The following is a 14,085-nucleotide window of genomic DNA, read 5'->3' on the forward strand; positions in this document are numbered from 1 at the left end:
CTCATGATGAAAAAAAACCTTATTATGGAACAAGCTAGTCTGGGCTTCTAAATCCAGTGGAATGTTACTGCAGAAGAGTGGAGGACTCTGCCAGAGCTGCTCGCACCTTGTCAGCAGCTGATACTGTAGCCACAGCAGATCCCAAGTGCCCATTGTTGGTGATAATGTAATTGGGCCACCTCAGACCTGTGAAATTCTCCGTGTCTGGCACGAGGAGTCAGCCTTAGGAGGACAATTAGCTCAGAGGGAGAGGGACAGAGTGGGAAGAGACAAGCTTGCAGTTGAACTGTTTTTTAAATTAATCTGTCTCTAGTTAAAGATTAAGCCTAATAGGTCTGATAAATTGTTGTCAGCTTTAATTACCTAACACAAAAGCATTGCTTCATCTGGAATTACAGCAGTAACGCCACATGCTACACACACCCCAGTTTCCTTACGCTGCGGGGGGGATGAGGTAAAGGATCCCATCTGTAATGGAACATTAATGGTATATTCTGGGTCCTCATGTCACCTGATTGGCAAAGGCACAGCGAATTTGCATTGAGGCCTTTGGCCAGCTATACTGGATGGTCACTGGTAAGACTAGCATAAGAAGGATTAACGTCTCGTGCAGTACCAAGGCTATACTGTCACGGAAAAGCAGATGAGGGATGGGCTCACAGTCCTAAAGCTTTTCTTTAGTTTAAATAAACTAAGAGTGACAACAAGGCATTCGCTTGTTTTGGGGTTGGGGTTTTGTTTGTTCTTCTAATGCAGAGCTTCATAGAATCATTTAGGTTGGAAAAGACCTTTAAGATCATCAAGTCCAACCATTAACCCAGCACTGCCAAGTCCACCACTAACCCATGTCCCTAAGCACTGCATTTATGTTTCTTAAACACCTCCAGGGATGGTGACTCCACCACCTCCCTGGGCAGCCTGTTCCAATGCTGGACCACCCTTTCAGTGAAGACATTTTTCCTAACGGCCAGTCTAAACCTCCTGTGGCACAACTTGAAGCCATTGCCTCTTGTCCTCTCGGTTGTTACCTGGGAGGTGAGACTGACCCTCACCTGCCTACAGCCCCTGTCAGGCAGTTGTAGGGAACATGCACTTGTCACATGCTTCACGTCACAGCTGCGTTGGTCCGTGCTTCATTCTTCAAAAGCACCTCAATTTTTTATGAGTAAACTACATTACTCTCCTGGTAATACAAATGAGGACTGTTGAAACCACTAAGAAAACTTCCTTTTCCTTCCCTGCTCCTTCCCCAAAACTCCGGAAAATATTCAACACGTAGTGAAAATAAGCATGGTTGCTGCAGGCTTGGGTCTGTCTTCTAGTCCTTGCATTTGTTCGGTCTTTACCTAGGACTCAGACACTGGACTTAAAAAAAATAACCCAGTGGAGCTTCTGGGAGCTGTTTTAGTGCCCCCATGCAACCAGTTCCCTTCCATAACTTGAGCGTAGGGGGAATAAACCCCAGTGGCTGGAGCGGTGGCAGGCACGGTGTGAGCCGACAGCAGAGGGAGGTCTTGCATTTTGGAGAGAACCTCCCGGCCCGGTGCTGGTCCTCCTCCTCCTCCACAGGGCTCAGGGGCCAGCGGTGGGTTTCACGCAGCTTCTCCAGTCTTGCAGTGAGGGTGCACACCTCATTCCCACACCTCGTGGCCAGAACTTCTCTTCGCTCCATCCCAGTCCCCCTTGGCAGCAGGAGCTTTGTTCTGTGGCAGGATATTTGAGATGTTTCATGTAGCCATGGGGCCGAGAAAGGTAAAAAGAATTTGCGGCGGATTTGCGCTCTGGAGGTGGATAGAGTGTGCCTGTGAGCTCCCTGGGCCAGCCCATGTGGGCCTGGGAGTGGATCTGTGCCACGGGCAGGTGGCAGGGCAGCTCTGAGCACCCGTGGCTCAGCTGCTGCCAGAGCCCAGTGCGCTGGTGCAGGGTGGGACGGCTAGAAGCCACTGCCATTTCCAGCCTGTGAATCATTGCTGAGCTTCCCCTTGCCTCTGGTCTCCTGCTCTCCATCCCGTAGCACTCTGGCTCACCAGCACAGGTAGGTCAGGTTGCTTTCTCCCCTTGATCTCAGTTTTTCCTCTAGCACATGTAGGTTATTTCCACGCGTGGTGGTTGGAACAGATCTGATTATTAACATTTCAGAAAGGAGAGAGGAGCAGGCTTTGCTTCTTGAAAGAAAACCGCCTAGTTGGGTTCCTCGTACAAGTGTCCCCAGCGTAACCACATCCGTGGCAGGTGGAGGAGTGCGGGGGGGCACCGATGAGGGGCCCGGGGAGGCACCTGCGGTAGCACCCAGGCTCCTTCCCCCTGCACTGCGGGGTGCTGCACCTCTGGACCCCTGTGAGAAATGGGGTGGACCTGGCCTCTGAGATTAGCATCCCCCAAGGCCTTCAGGAGCACATTTTCCCCTGACCTTCAGGCTGACCCAGGTCAGATAAACACCTGCTGAAAGCTACAGGCGACTGCAGCAAAGGAGGGATGGATCCAGCTCCAGAGCTCGTGGCCGCAGGGGAAGAGTTTGAAAACGTGTCTTGTGTCCGCAGGACTGCGTGTGGCTAGGAGGACAAGCTTTCCAAGCTGCTCCTGCCCTGAGGAAAGACTGACAGTGAGCTCAGCCCCCTGTGCTGCAGCTGTACCAGTGGAAAGCTTTGCTCCCCACTTCTGCATTTCATGTGGGTTGTGGCTAAACAGTAACGTGTGGTCAGCAAGGGCTGGCGAGTGGTGTGTGACGGCTGAGTCACGAGTGGCCCAGCATCACGGGCCCCTTTTCAGCTGGCAGAGCCAGACACTGGCTGAGAGCGAGGAGGCATTCCCAGCAGGTCCCATTCCTCCTCCTCCAGCAGCCGCCGGCAGCTGTCTTGGCCTGGAGCTGAGCACCACTCCTACAGCAGGTGGCTGGACCCATGCCCTGAGCCCTTCCAGCAGGGAAATCCCCACATGAGCGGGAGGGATGGGGCGAGCTGGAAGCCCAGGGTGGGCTTTCGAGGGAGGGGGACCGGACCGCTCCAGCTTTGCCCACTGCGCCCCAAACACCTGGTAGCAAAGCCTGGGCACCTTCCATGGGTGCGTGTCCCCGGGGGAGCGGGAAGCCAAAGGGAGCGTGTGACCCATTGGGGCTCTTCGACCCACACTGCCGTGCCCGCGGGGAGTCAGGGGAAGGCAGGAGGGAAGAAAACCAGAGGGCAGCTTGGTGGGGGAGGCTGCGCTGCCTGCAACCTGCCCAGCAGAAGGGAGAAGCCTGTCTGGGCAGGTGCTTCTGGCCGCTGCCTGGGGGAAGGAGTCAGCAAGGGCTGTGCTGCATCCCTCCCGCTCCTCGCAAGCCATCGCCTCTCCTCAGAAGATTAATAACCCGGGGCGAAGCGTGTTCCCTGCGCCGGGCTGCGTCCCACCCGTCCCTGCGGCAGCGGCGCAGGTTTGTGCTGACCCGCACCGCATCCCCCGCGGCCGCCACGCGTGGGGGGCCCGGCCATGCCCCCCGGCACGGCGTCTTCCCCCAGCCCCGCTGCTGCAGGCCGGCCCGGCCCGGCCACCGGGGCCGCGGGTCAGTGGCACGGCTCCTTGCCCTGCCTCCCGCCGCAGCGCGGCACGGGGAGCGCTCCGGAGGGAAGGAAGCCACCATCAGCGCCGGCAGCACCGCCAGCGGCGCGGGCACCGGGCGGGCAGCGGGGCCGCCCCGCCGGAGCGCAGCCCCGGGGGCACCCCCGGGAGCGGGGCCGGCACCTGCCGGGCCCCCGCCCCGCCCGGCCCATTGGCTGCGGGACCCGGGGGCCGCCCCGCGCCGCCCGCCCCGCCCCCGCCCCGCCCCCCCGGACCCGGGCCCATATTAGCGGGCGCGGCGGCGCGGCGGCCCCGCAGCGGGCGGCGGCACCGGGGCTGCAAGATGCCGCGCTCGTTCCTGGTGAAGAAGCACTTCTCGGCCAGCAAGAAGCCCAACTACAGCGAGCTGGAGAGCCAGGCCGGTGCGTGGCGGGGCGCGGCGGGACGGGCCGCGCACGTGGGGCGGTGCGGGGGTCCCGGTGTCCCCACGCGGCAGCGAGTGGGTGGCGGACTTCTCGCGGGGGGTGTTTCTCGGTTTTGTGTGTCCCGGGTAGAGACGGGGTGAGGGCTCTCCCGTGTCCCGCGATGGGGAGCCGGCCCTGGTACCTCGGGGCGGGCGGAGACGCCGGGCTCCCCCGTGATGGGGGTGGGAAGGGGCGCGGTCCCCTTCGCCCCATCCCTCGCAGCAGCGTGGGCAGGGGCGCCGGGCCCCCGCGGTGTGGGCTCGGGTCTCCTTTGCCCCGGGACGGGCTGGGGTCCCTTTGCCCCTCCGGCCCCGGGTGGAGCGCGGGGCTCCCACGGAGTGGCTTGGGGTCGGGTCCCGTTGCCCCAAGGTGGTGCGGAGTCCCCCGGGGGTGGGCTGGGCCGGGCACCCTGCAGCCCTGCGGAGCCCCGTGGGGTTGGGTCAGGGCCCCCTCGCCCCCGTTCCCACGGGGAGCATCGGGCCCCCGCTGAGTGCCGCCGCCTCCCGCAGTGCTGGCCGCCCCGCTGCTGTACGAGACGTGCCCGCTGCCCGTCATCCCCCCGCCCGAGGTGCTCGGCCCCGGCGCCTACTACCCACCGCTGGTGTGGGATGCGGGGCTGCTCTCCAGCCTCTTCCCGGGCGGCCCGGGCAGCGAGGCGGCAGGCGGCACGACCCCCGCCCTGGACCTGACCGCGCTCTCCAGCGAGGAGGATGAAGGCAAGAGCTCGGGGCCCCCCAGCCCAGCCTCGGCCCCCGCCGCCGCCGAGCGCTTCCGCTGCGCCCAGTGTGCCAAGGCTTACTCCACCTTCGCCGGGCTCTCCAAGCACAAGCAATTGCACTGCGACGCCCAGGCCAGGAAATCCTTCAGCTGCAAGTACTGCGAGAAGGAGTACGTGAGCCTGGGGGCTCTCAAGATGCACATCCGGAGCCACACGCTGCCCTGCGTCTGCAAGATGTGTGGCAAGGCCTTCTCCCGGCCCTGGCTGCTGCAGGGCCACATCCGGACGCACACCGGTAATGCCGGCTCTCGCCCCTCTCCCTCCCTCCCTTATCGCCTCCCGCTTCCCAGCTCCGAGGCCCCCAGCGAATGGGCAGGCCGGGTGTTATCTGGGAAGATAAGAGCTTCCCAAACCCCCTTGGCACATCTCTCTAAAATGTCCTTTAAATATCCTCTTGGCTGGAACCGAGCACAGGGTCAAGGCTCTGCTCGGAAATCTGTGCCGCTGCTGTTAGTGCTGTGTCTGCCCGTGAGCCAGCCCCAGGGCCACAGTGTGACGGCGCACACTTCACCCCAGTTTCATAAACTGGGGCTATGAGACAGCCGCAGCACTCCCTGATGCCCAAAGCATCCCTCTCTGCCCACACTGAGGGCTCCCAGCCAGGCTGTCCAGACCCGGCTGCCCACCACCGTGGCCTCCAACCCACCGCCCCACTCGGCAGCGATGAGCCCAGCTCAGGGCTCACTCGCTGCCGGGATGCACCACAGCAAGGCTCGGCATGGCCTCTGGGCAGGTGCTGGGGGTGCGGGGCCGGCCACCCCCCGCACCTGTTGATGCGGGTCCGGGTGCCGCAGCTGCAGCCCACCCTGCTGCCACGGCCGCCCGTACAATGCATCTCCTGAGCATCCTTTGTGGGGCTGCGGGGATAGTGTAATTGTTACTTGGCACTGATTTCACACCCTCTTAACGTACTAAAGATGATGGCTGAAGGAAGCTGGGAAGACTTAATTGTGCTTTCCAAATTGAGCATACGCATTTGTTTCCTCCAACAGAGGCTTTCTGGGAGGAATTCACCCTGGCCAGGCTTTTCAGTGCGAGCCGGGCAGGAGAAGGGGGAGCGCGGGGTTAGGAAATAGCTATACTCACCCTGGCGCTGGCGCCTTTCAGCCGCTGCCTGCTATGATATAATTAACACATAGTGCTTGGCTTTCCTGCCTCTCTGCAAACGCTTCGCTTTGGCTCCAGGCAGGAGATGAGTATCATGTCTTCGTTTGTATGTGCGACTGCATTGCTGCTCGCAGATGTTTCCAGCATTAATTTTCTGTGGTTCACCGGGGAGGCTTTTCTGGGAGTAGGAAATTCCCAAGTCCGCGCTTTCCCCAAAGTGAATGCTGTACAGACCTCTCCCGGCTTTCCCTCCAAACAATAACAGCCAGCACTTCTTTTCACTGTGTTCTTCACAAACTTAGGCTAATGAATGGCTCTTTCTTTGATATTCCCTATGTGTTGATGCACTGGTTAATTGGGAGCGTTTCTCTTTGTCCCATAGGTGAAAAGCCCTTTTCCTGTACACACTGCAACCGGGCCTTTGCTGACCGCTCTAATCTCCGAGCCCACCTGCAGACCCATTCAGATGTAAAGAAGTACCAATGCAAAACCTGCTCCCGGACTTTCTCCCGTATGTCGCTGCTCCACAAGCACGAGGAGACGGGCTGCTCCGGCTCTCGCTGAGGACCCCGCGCCCCCCGGCCTCTCACCTCGCGAATACCTATATTATAACTAGTTTCTGTAGGAGTTAGTTTCCTCCATCACCATCGCAGTGTGCACCGGGCTGGACCCAGCTACTCTGGCCCTCAAGGCCCTCACACTCCTTGTTCGGTGCCTCCTGTGCAATGTGAAGGCCTGATCCTTCTCCGAGCCCAGCGTCTGAGGGTGCAGGATTGGACCCCGGTGCAAAGCGAGTGTGTGAGGCTCGGGCGCCGCAGCCCTGAGCCTGACCCGCTGCTGCCACAGCCCCTCAGCAGGTGCACCCCCTTGCCGGAGGCACTCGGCACCTTGCAGGGCTGGACCTGCACCCCGGCCCCACCGCTCCTATCAAACATTGTGACCGTGTAGCTTGGGGGGGGTTGGGGTTTTTTTTATGTTGTTTGGTTTTTGTTGTTTTGTTTTTTGTTTGTTTTTTTTACCGTAACCACTTGGTAACTTTTAAGAACCAATATTTTTGTAATGAAGGACAAAATGTTAACACACACACCCCCAACCCCGAGTGTATATATGCCGCCTGTAGAAGGTGTAACTATGCAATAATACAGTATCCCAGTAGTTGTGAAGCAGCTGCTTCTCCCCAGCACAATGACAATTTGCAATGCCTGCGAGATTAACAGTGTCCATAAAAGGCATGGGTAGCCATTTCAAACACCAACCCTGTTTACAGAGCAGCTATGCACTCAAGCACCTGTTAATATGACTCTTAACAACTGCTTTTCAAGAGAGCTGTGACTAATAGCAGGCACTTGTCAGCTGATACAATGGTGGCCTGTCCCAAGGCTGCCCATCGACAGGTGTGTGCCAAAAGCCCTATTTATGGGTATTGACAGGTGCCTCCTGAATGCATCTTTCTTTGGACATTGTTTTTCATGGAATCATTACAAAGAGGATGTTTACATTTCAAAGGTACACTGGTATTTATATTTTTGTGCCACAATTTTGTACTGATGAAACTTTTTATATAATTATATACAGTTTATTGATATTCAATAAAATGGTTAATTTATAGTAGGGTTTTGTGGGTGCTTAGGGGGAATGTGCAGCAGTGAGTTGTGGGGACTGGGGTGCTGGGCTCAGCTCTCAAGCTCCCACCCTGCGCTCCTGGCTGCAGGTGAAGGGTGAGGGGATCTGCAGAGCCTCTCCGAGGAGGAGAAGTCGGAAGAGGCAGGCTGAGTCAGTTCCTGCCGAAGGGTTGGGGCTGGGCAAGGGGCAGCTGTGTGGTGATGTGGGCTGGTGGGGGCTGGGGTGCAGTGGATCTCCCTGGCCCCGCATCCTTCCCAGCCTGCCTGGGTGGGTGCTGGCTTCCCCGTGGGGCTACTGGAGCTCCCAAAGCCTGGCCATGGCCCCCAGCACTCCCTGGGGAGCAGGTCCATGCTGCAGCATAGGGGATTGCTCCACTGGGGCGGTGGGGGTGCCTCCAGCTCTTGCTGGGCTCCCGAGCCTCCCTGGGGATGGCACCTCAGTGAGCCAAGCCTCCAGATGGGTGACCTGATGTGGGTGGGGGGCAGTGGAGGTGGCACATTCTGCAGAGCCCTTCTACCAGTGCAGGTGGGGCTGTCCCCTGCGTGCCCACAGTTGTGAGGGGACCGAGGGACAGGTGCTCCGGGATGCCCCAGGTACCTGCCTCTCGGATTTCCATAATGAAACCATCCCAGTGCCCCAAAACACCTGCCTTGCACCTTCCCAGCCACCTCCAAATCTGGGGTGCTTCAGGGACACCACAGTCTTGCCACATGCCTCCCTTGGGGGCTGGGGTTTTGTCGTTCTCTCCCCCGCATTTTCTTGGTGCCATCTCCGGGGCATTGCTTTTAACCAGGGAATAAAAGCGTGTGCCCCCCAGCACTCATCCCCCCTCCAGCCCGCTGGCGCCCGGCTCCCTGTGCCTCTCCCAGGGGCTGTTACGGAGCAGGAAGATGTGTGTGGCTGTAAAAGTGAGCAGAGCTGCTGCTCGGCCCTTCTTTAATTAAGAGCTCGCCCAGTATAAACTGACTTTCCCAGCCGAGTTGGACTCATTACTTGATTATTAAGCAGGGCAGGAAGTTTTGGGTTTGCTCTTGTGTGTGCTTTTTTCTTCCTTTTCCCAACAGGAAGCGGGGGAGGGGCACTAATTACTTTCAGCTTTCCATCCATAAAATCCTGGAGCCGCAAAAGCAGCTAAACAGTTAAAAAAAAGACCAATTTTGAGAACGGACCACCTGCAGGAGCTGGAAAGGAGGCTCAAGGAGCGGGTAAGCATGGAGCAGAAGCCCGCCGAGCCCTGCTGCCCAGCGAGGTGCACGCGGTCTCGCAAGCCCGGGTCAGTCCCACCAGCCCGGGTCGGTCCCACCAGCCCGGGGGGTCCCACCAGCCCGGGTCAGTCCCACCAGCCCGGGTCAGTCCCACCAGCCCGGGGGGTCCCACCAGCCCGGGTCGGTCCCACCAGCCCGGGTCAGTCCCACCAGCCCGGGTCGGTCCCACCAGCCCGGGTCGGTCCCACCAGCCCAAGTTGGTCCCACCAGCCCGGGTCGGTGGTGGCTTTGCAGCTCCGATGTGCCGGAGTCCTCGGTTATTGCTCAACGTTGGGGCCCTGCAGCATGCATCCAGCCGCAGGGCCATGGGCTGTGCCTTATCCCCATCCACGCATGTCGTGGCTGTCACACACTTGGATGCGGACCCTTTCCCGCGTCATTCAAGCTGTTGCTTGATCCACTGGCACCCACCCGGGAACCCTGCCAGCTCCCTCCCTCTCAATGGGCTTCAACTAATATTGGTTAGGCAGATGAGGAGAGCTGGGAGAAACCTCCTCCTCAGCAATCTTTCCTGTGCTCAGTTGTGATGGCTTTGTCCAGAATCTGGCTGGGACACAAGGCTTTTAGAGGGAAGGTACAAGGTGGAGGACAGCCTAGGCTCCGTCTGACAAATCCAGCTAGCATTCAAACACAAATGCAGCCTTAAAACATGGGAAAAAAAAAATGCTGCCTGTTCTGAGTCACTGAAGCGCAGCCCACTGGCACTTGGGCTGCTGCTGCATCTGCTCCCTGCGCTGCCCAAGCACCTTGTGCCCTGGGGACCACGGCTGCTCAGGTGCTGTTCTGCAGCTTGGGGCAGTGCCTCTGACCTCCCCAGGTTGTGCCCAGGTCTGGACCAGCTGCTGCCCCGTTGCAGGGTGATGGACGTGGCCCAGATTCCTGCTCTTCTGACTGGCTGCTCATTTTCCTACTGCAAAAATATTTCTTATTTCTACACTGAGGGCTCTTAGGGTGAGCAGAGGGCTGGGACAAGGACACCCTTGTGTCCAGCTCAAACCTGCTGCAGATGTAGGCAGTCCCCTCTGTCCTTTCTCTGCCTCCATACACCTTTGGGGATCCATGATGGAGAATTGCACCTGGAAGCTGGGCTTGTGGATGCGTTGCAATTGCTTTTTCATTTCATTTTCAGAAGGAAACCCCCCCAGAGCAGCACCCCTGGCAGCAAGCGCAGCTGGTAGCAGTGCCGTGGTCCCCAGCCCTTGGTCCCCTGTGCTGGCCTGGGCAATGACTGCTGCATGGCGAAGCCGGAAGGTTCATGGCAAAACCTCAGCATTTTTTTCCCCTGTTTTTTCCCCCTCTCTGTTTTAATGCCACAGGAACTAAACACACTGTAAAGCCGCTGCCCACAGCCGGGCTGTTTCATCCAGGTAGCACAGGCTGCAGTTTTGGTGGTGGGGGTGGCGGGGGGTAGGGGGGCAGCCGGCGATTAACGGGAGGAACCATTTGGTGACCACCTTGTGTGACCATCTGTAACAGATTACGGTGTCAGCGCTCGTAAAAGCCGGGATTCAATCAAGCGCCCGGCAGGTAGCGGGGGGCCCCGCTGGCAGGGGCCGTGGTGCCGGGGTGCAGGCTGTGCCGGCTCCGGGCTGCCGCACTCCCCGGGCGGTGGCACGGCCATGGCGTCGAGCGTTTGAACTCCGCTGTTTAATTTCCACGGACCTCCACAGGACCTTTAAACAAGCACGTACGTCCCCTCGGCTCCTGGAGCCCTTTCAAAGGCTCTGGGAAAACCACAAAGTGCCTTTTCTTCCCAGAGAGGAGTAGTTTTTTCTCCCTTCCCTGACCTGATGCAGAATTAAGGGTGTTTGGAAACCCACCGTGCCACGGGACGCCCCCGGGGCAGAGAGCTGGGGCAGACCCACGTGGAGGTACCGGGTTAAAAAGGGCTTTAAGGCTTCCACATGGCTGTTTGAAATAGTCCTGTCTCTGCGGGCATTCAGAATGTCCCAGAGGGGACGAGAAGGGAAATGGGTGGATTACAGCCACCTTTGCAAAGGCTAAGCTTCCTCTGCTCAGTGATTAGGGAGCTGTAGTTCCCAAATTTGCCTTTTTCACCCCTTTCTGTACCCGTCTGTCTCAGGGACAGGCACAAGGCATGCCTGGCCCTGGCACTGTGAGGGTGAAGAGCAGCTCTGGGGGCCCCTGAAATGCCTCTCCCCACCTCCAGGGCAGTAGGAAGGAAAAAATTTTCCACTTTCTTCTGTCACTGCAAAATGGCCCGACAGATATGTTCTTTTCGTGATCTCCTGGATCCCCCACAGCCTCTGGAGGAGAGCTTCCAGCATCTGAGCATGCAGCCCCCGGAGAAGGTGGGCAAAGCTCAGCTCCTACAAATCGTAGCTGCCTAATTCTTCTTTTGGCTCTTACCTTACCTAGAAAAAGCTGAATAAACAAACAGAAACCTGGCAGGATCCAGGGAAAGGCCCGTTATTAAAGTCAGTTGCTGGAGGGCTGTTTCTGATTTGGGAAGGGAATGACCGGAGCTTCACGGCAGAAGCTGCGATGGCTCGTGGGGTGATCCACGGAGACAACACGGGTTGTCCACTTGAGATACCTGGGACTGCGGGAGGCCTTGGAAGATGTGTGCGTTTATCCTCGCCGGACCAGGGCAGCAGGTGCCGGTGCAGGGCTCAGCGAGCCCATGTCAACAGGCGGTGCTGGTGAAAGCCTCCGTCCGTTAATAGCTCACCATAAGGAGTGGGGTTTACAAACAAGCTGCAGGTGTAGCTATTGTTTTTCTGGCTCTGGGCTATTGACATGAGCAATAATCTCAAATTAATCTTTAATCAGATGATGAACTGATAGCGTGGGGCTGGAGAGGTGTGAGTCTTCCCATGGAGACAAAGAGCATGGCAAATGAGGAGAGAAGGAGCCAGGGAGACCCCAGGGAAGGGATGCGAGGCTGGAGGATTAAAATAAAGATGATTCCTCCCTGCGGATGCAGGTGGACTGGGTTGCAGCATCACCATTGTCTTGCCACCACCTGCGCTCGTCTTTCCAAGGGCATCGCCTCTCCTTGGCTGTGCTGCCTGTGAGTGCCTCCCTGCCTGCCCCTGTGCCCGTGGGGCAAGGGGCGATGCCTGCCCCAGGGCTGCACCGTGCCCAGCCAAGCACCAGCCACCTGCCAAAGCAGCGCGAGCGCACGTGCCTCGCTGGCTCCAAAATCAGGTCATAAGTCGTGCCGGTGGAGGCCAGCTTTCCCCAGGGCAAAGCAAGCACAAGCTCCTCACCCTGGGTGCACGGGGCAGCCCCGCTCATCCTGCTGAGCTGAGAAACACCTTCCCGGGGCTGTGTCACCCTCCAGCTATTTACGTCCCTGGTGCAAATGTTACGGCAGCGGCCATGGCTGGCGGGAGGGTGGGCAGCACCCAGCTGTGCCCAGGGGGGTTTGGGAGACCACGGAAGGACGGACAAGCCCGATATTCTTGTGGGTTAAATGGTTGTTTCTCCTCTTTCACTCTCAGCTGGTCTTAACGATCGTGACAGCTCTGGGGGCTGCTGGTGCTGCCCCCCCAGCAGGCACGAGCTGGTGTGGGCTGGGAGGGGGACTCTGCCCCTGGCGCAGGCAGTGGGTGACTGAGCAAACATCCCGGTACAGCTGCAGGGACCCTCCGCAGAGACACCCTCGCCAGAGCACCGAGCACTTCAGCCTGCTCCCTTAACGGCAGTGGGTTGGAAATGAAAGGCCTGAAGCTGTTACGTGCCATTTCTTCACCCGTGGATGAGCACTTTGGCAGAAGGGACACAAGCACAGGCACAGCAGCGACCCTTGCCCTCCCCACAACAAGAAGTGCAGGAGTTACCAGCCTGCACCGACGGCTTTACAATAGCAATGCTGTGTTGTAATTTATTGGAGATCTGCCTAGAAAATCATCAGAAAGTATTTTAAATCCAGCATAACATACATATTTATGGATCACCTTCTGTTTTACTGGGCTCCCTGAAAGCAATGCGAGGCCTGTTTTACTTTTCTCAATAAAAAGGCTCACATTTCACATGCGAGGAGATTGGCGTCTCCCGAGCTAATTAATCCGGGTTCCCCTCCACCTCCGCATTTTCCACGCAGGGTTATGCTGGCGACACTTTGTCTGTGGCTGCTCCAGGAGGACGGTGCTGCACGCTCAGCCCCCTTCGCTGGCGATGCGCTGGAGGCAGAGGGGGCAAGGCAAGGAAGTGGCGGCGTGTTGCGGCACAGAGTCATGGCCCGTTATAAAGAGCTTCAAGGGCCTGCATTATGTCATTACTCAATTAGCCTGTTGGTAATAGCACTTCATTAGAGAGACAGTTCCTATTCACTGGCCCTAATCCACTTTCTAAAGACAGGGCTGGAGCCATTGATCGCTTTTCCCGCTTTCCCGATGAGGCAGAAAGCGGGTTTGGAGCGCGGCCCTGCAGCAGAAGGGGGGGAATGATCCCACCAGCATGGCCAGGGCAGCCCCCCACCCACCCCAACCAAGACAGGGGTGGCAGCACCCAGCCCCAGCAGCTTGGGGATGTGGGGTGCAGAGCACCTGCCCTTCTCACCAACCTCAGAAATCAGGGAACAGAAGAGGTTTGGTGTCAAACCATGGGCAATGACAGCTGGGACCATGACCTCTCTTCACCTGGCCAGACACAATGGGTGAGCCAGTGCCAGGGATGCTCCTGGGGGACCAGCTGCAGGGATGGGCAGTGTCTGCCCAGCCTGCACCTTTCTTCGGTTCATAGTGGGGGCAGAAAGAAAAGCTACTTTCTATTTCTTCTTTTTTTTCTTTTTTTTTTTTTCTTGCTTTGTTTCCCCCCTCCTCTGTTCCGTGACACGCAGTGCTCAGTGGAAACATAAGCAGGGTAGGAAGTGGCACGAGAGCAGCACGCAGGAAACTGATGTATGTCAGGAAAGGATGTCAGCACCAGGCGGTGGGACCAAGGGGTGAGCAGCTGGTGCGGGACAACTCACTGACAAGAGGAGCAGGAAGCGAAACGAAGCCCTTCCTTATTTTTAATAAAGGTATCTGCTTCCATTCAAGGCAGTGATAGAGCAAATATGGAGGTACAGGTAGCTCCCAGCCAGCGCAGAGGTGCCCGGCTGGGGTAACACCATGGGGCTGTGAAGTGTTCCCCATGTCCTGCCTGTCCCGTTGGCTTCAAAGCCAGTGGGCTCCTGCACCCCACAGGAACCGGGTCCCCCAGATCTCCCCACCATGATGGCCAGGCTGTTTTCAGCTACAACCCCGTGTGAGGCTTCTGCCCAGCTGGTCCCTGGGGCCTCATCCTGCCACAGCCCCCAGCAGGACACAGCCCGCAGGCACCTCGCCCACCCCACATCCTCCTT

At 58.3% G+C, this 14,085-nt stretch overlaps 1 protein-coding gene across 2 annotated transcripts; it reads left to right on the forward strand.

The window, feature by feature from the left end:
- The first annotated feature begins 3,684 nt into the window (after positions 1-3,684).
- On the forward strand, positions 3,685-7,494 carry SNAI1 (snail family transcriptional repressor 1). Of its 2 annotated transcripts, XM_055722368.1 has the most exons (3): positions 3,741-3,956; positions 4,508-5,011; positions 6,266-7,494. In XM_055722368.1, exons 1-3 carry the CDS (start codon positions 3,878-3,880, stop codon positions 6,445-6,447), a joined length of 765 nt encoding a protein of 254 aa, XP_055578343.1. In that variant the 5' UTR covers positions 3,741-3,877; the 3' UTR covers positions 6,448-7,494. The 2 variants fall into 2 exon arrangements, with proteins under 2 accessions (XP_055578342.1, XP_055578343.1); XM_055722367.1 differs by having other exon boundaries at positions 3,685-3,956; positions 4,508-6,399.
- Positions 7,495-14,085: the final 6,591 nt, after the last annotated feature.

Source organism: Falco cherrug, chromosome 10 (genome assembly GCF_023634085.1).
Source record: "Falco cherrug isolate bFalChe1 chromosome 10, bFalChe1.pri, whole genome shotgun sequence".
Taxonomy (NCBI): Eukaryota; Metazoa; Chordata; class Aves; order Falconiformes; family Falconidae; genus Falco; species Falco cherrug.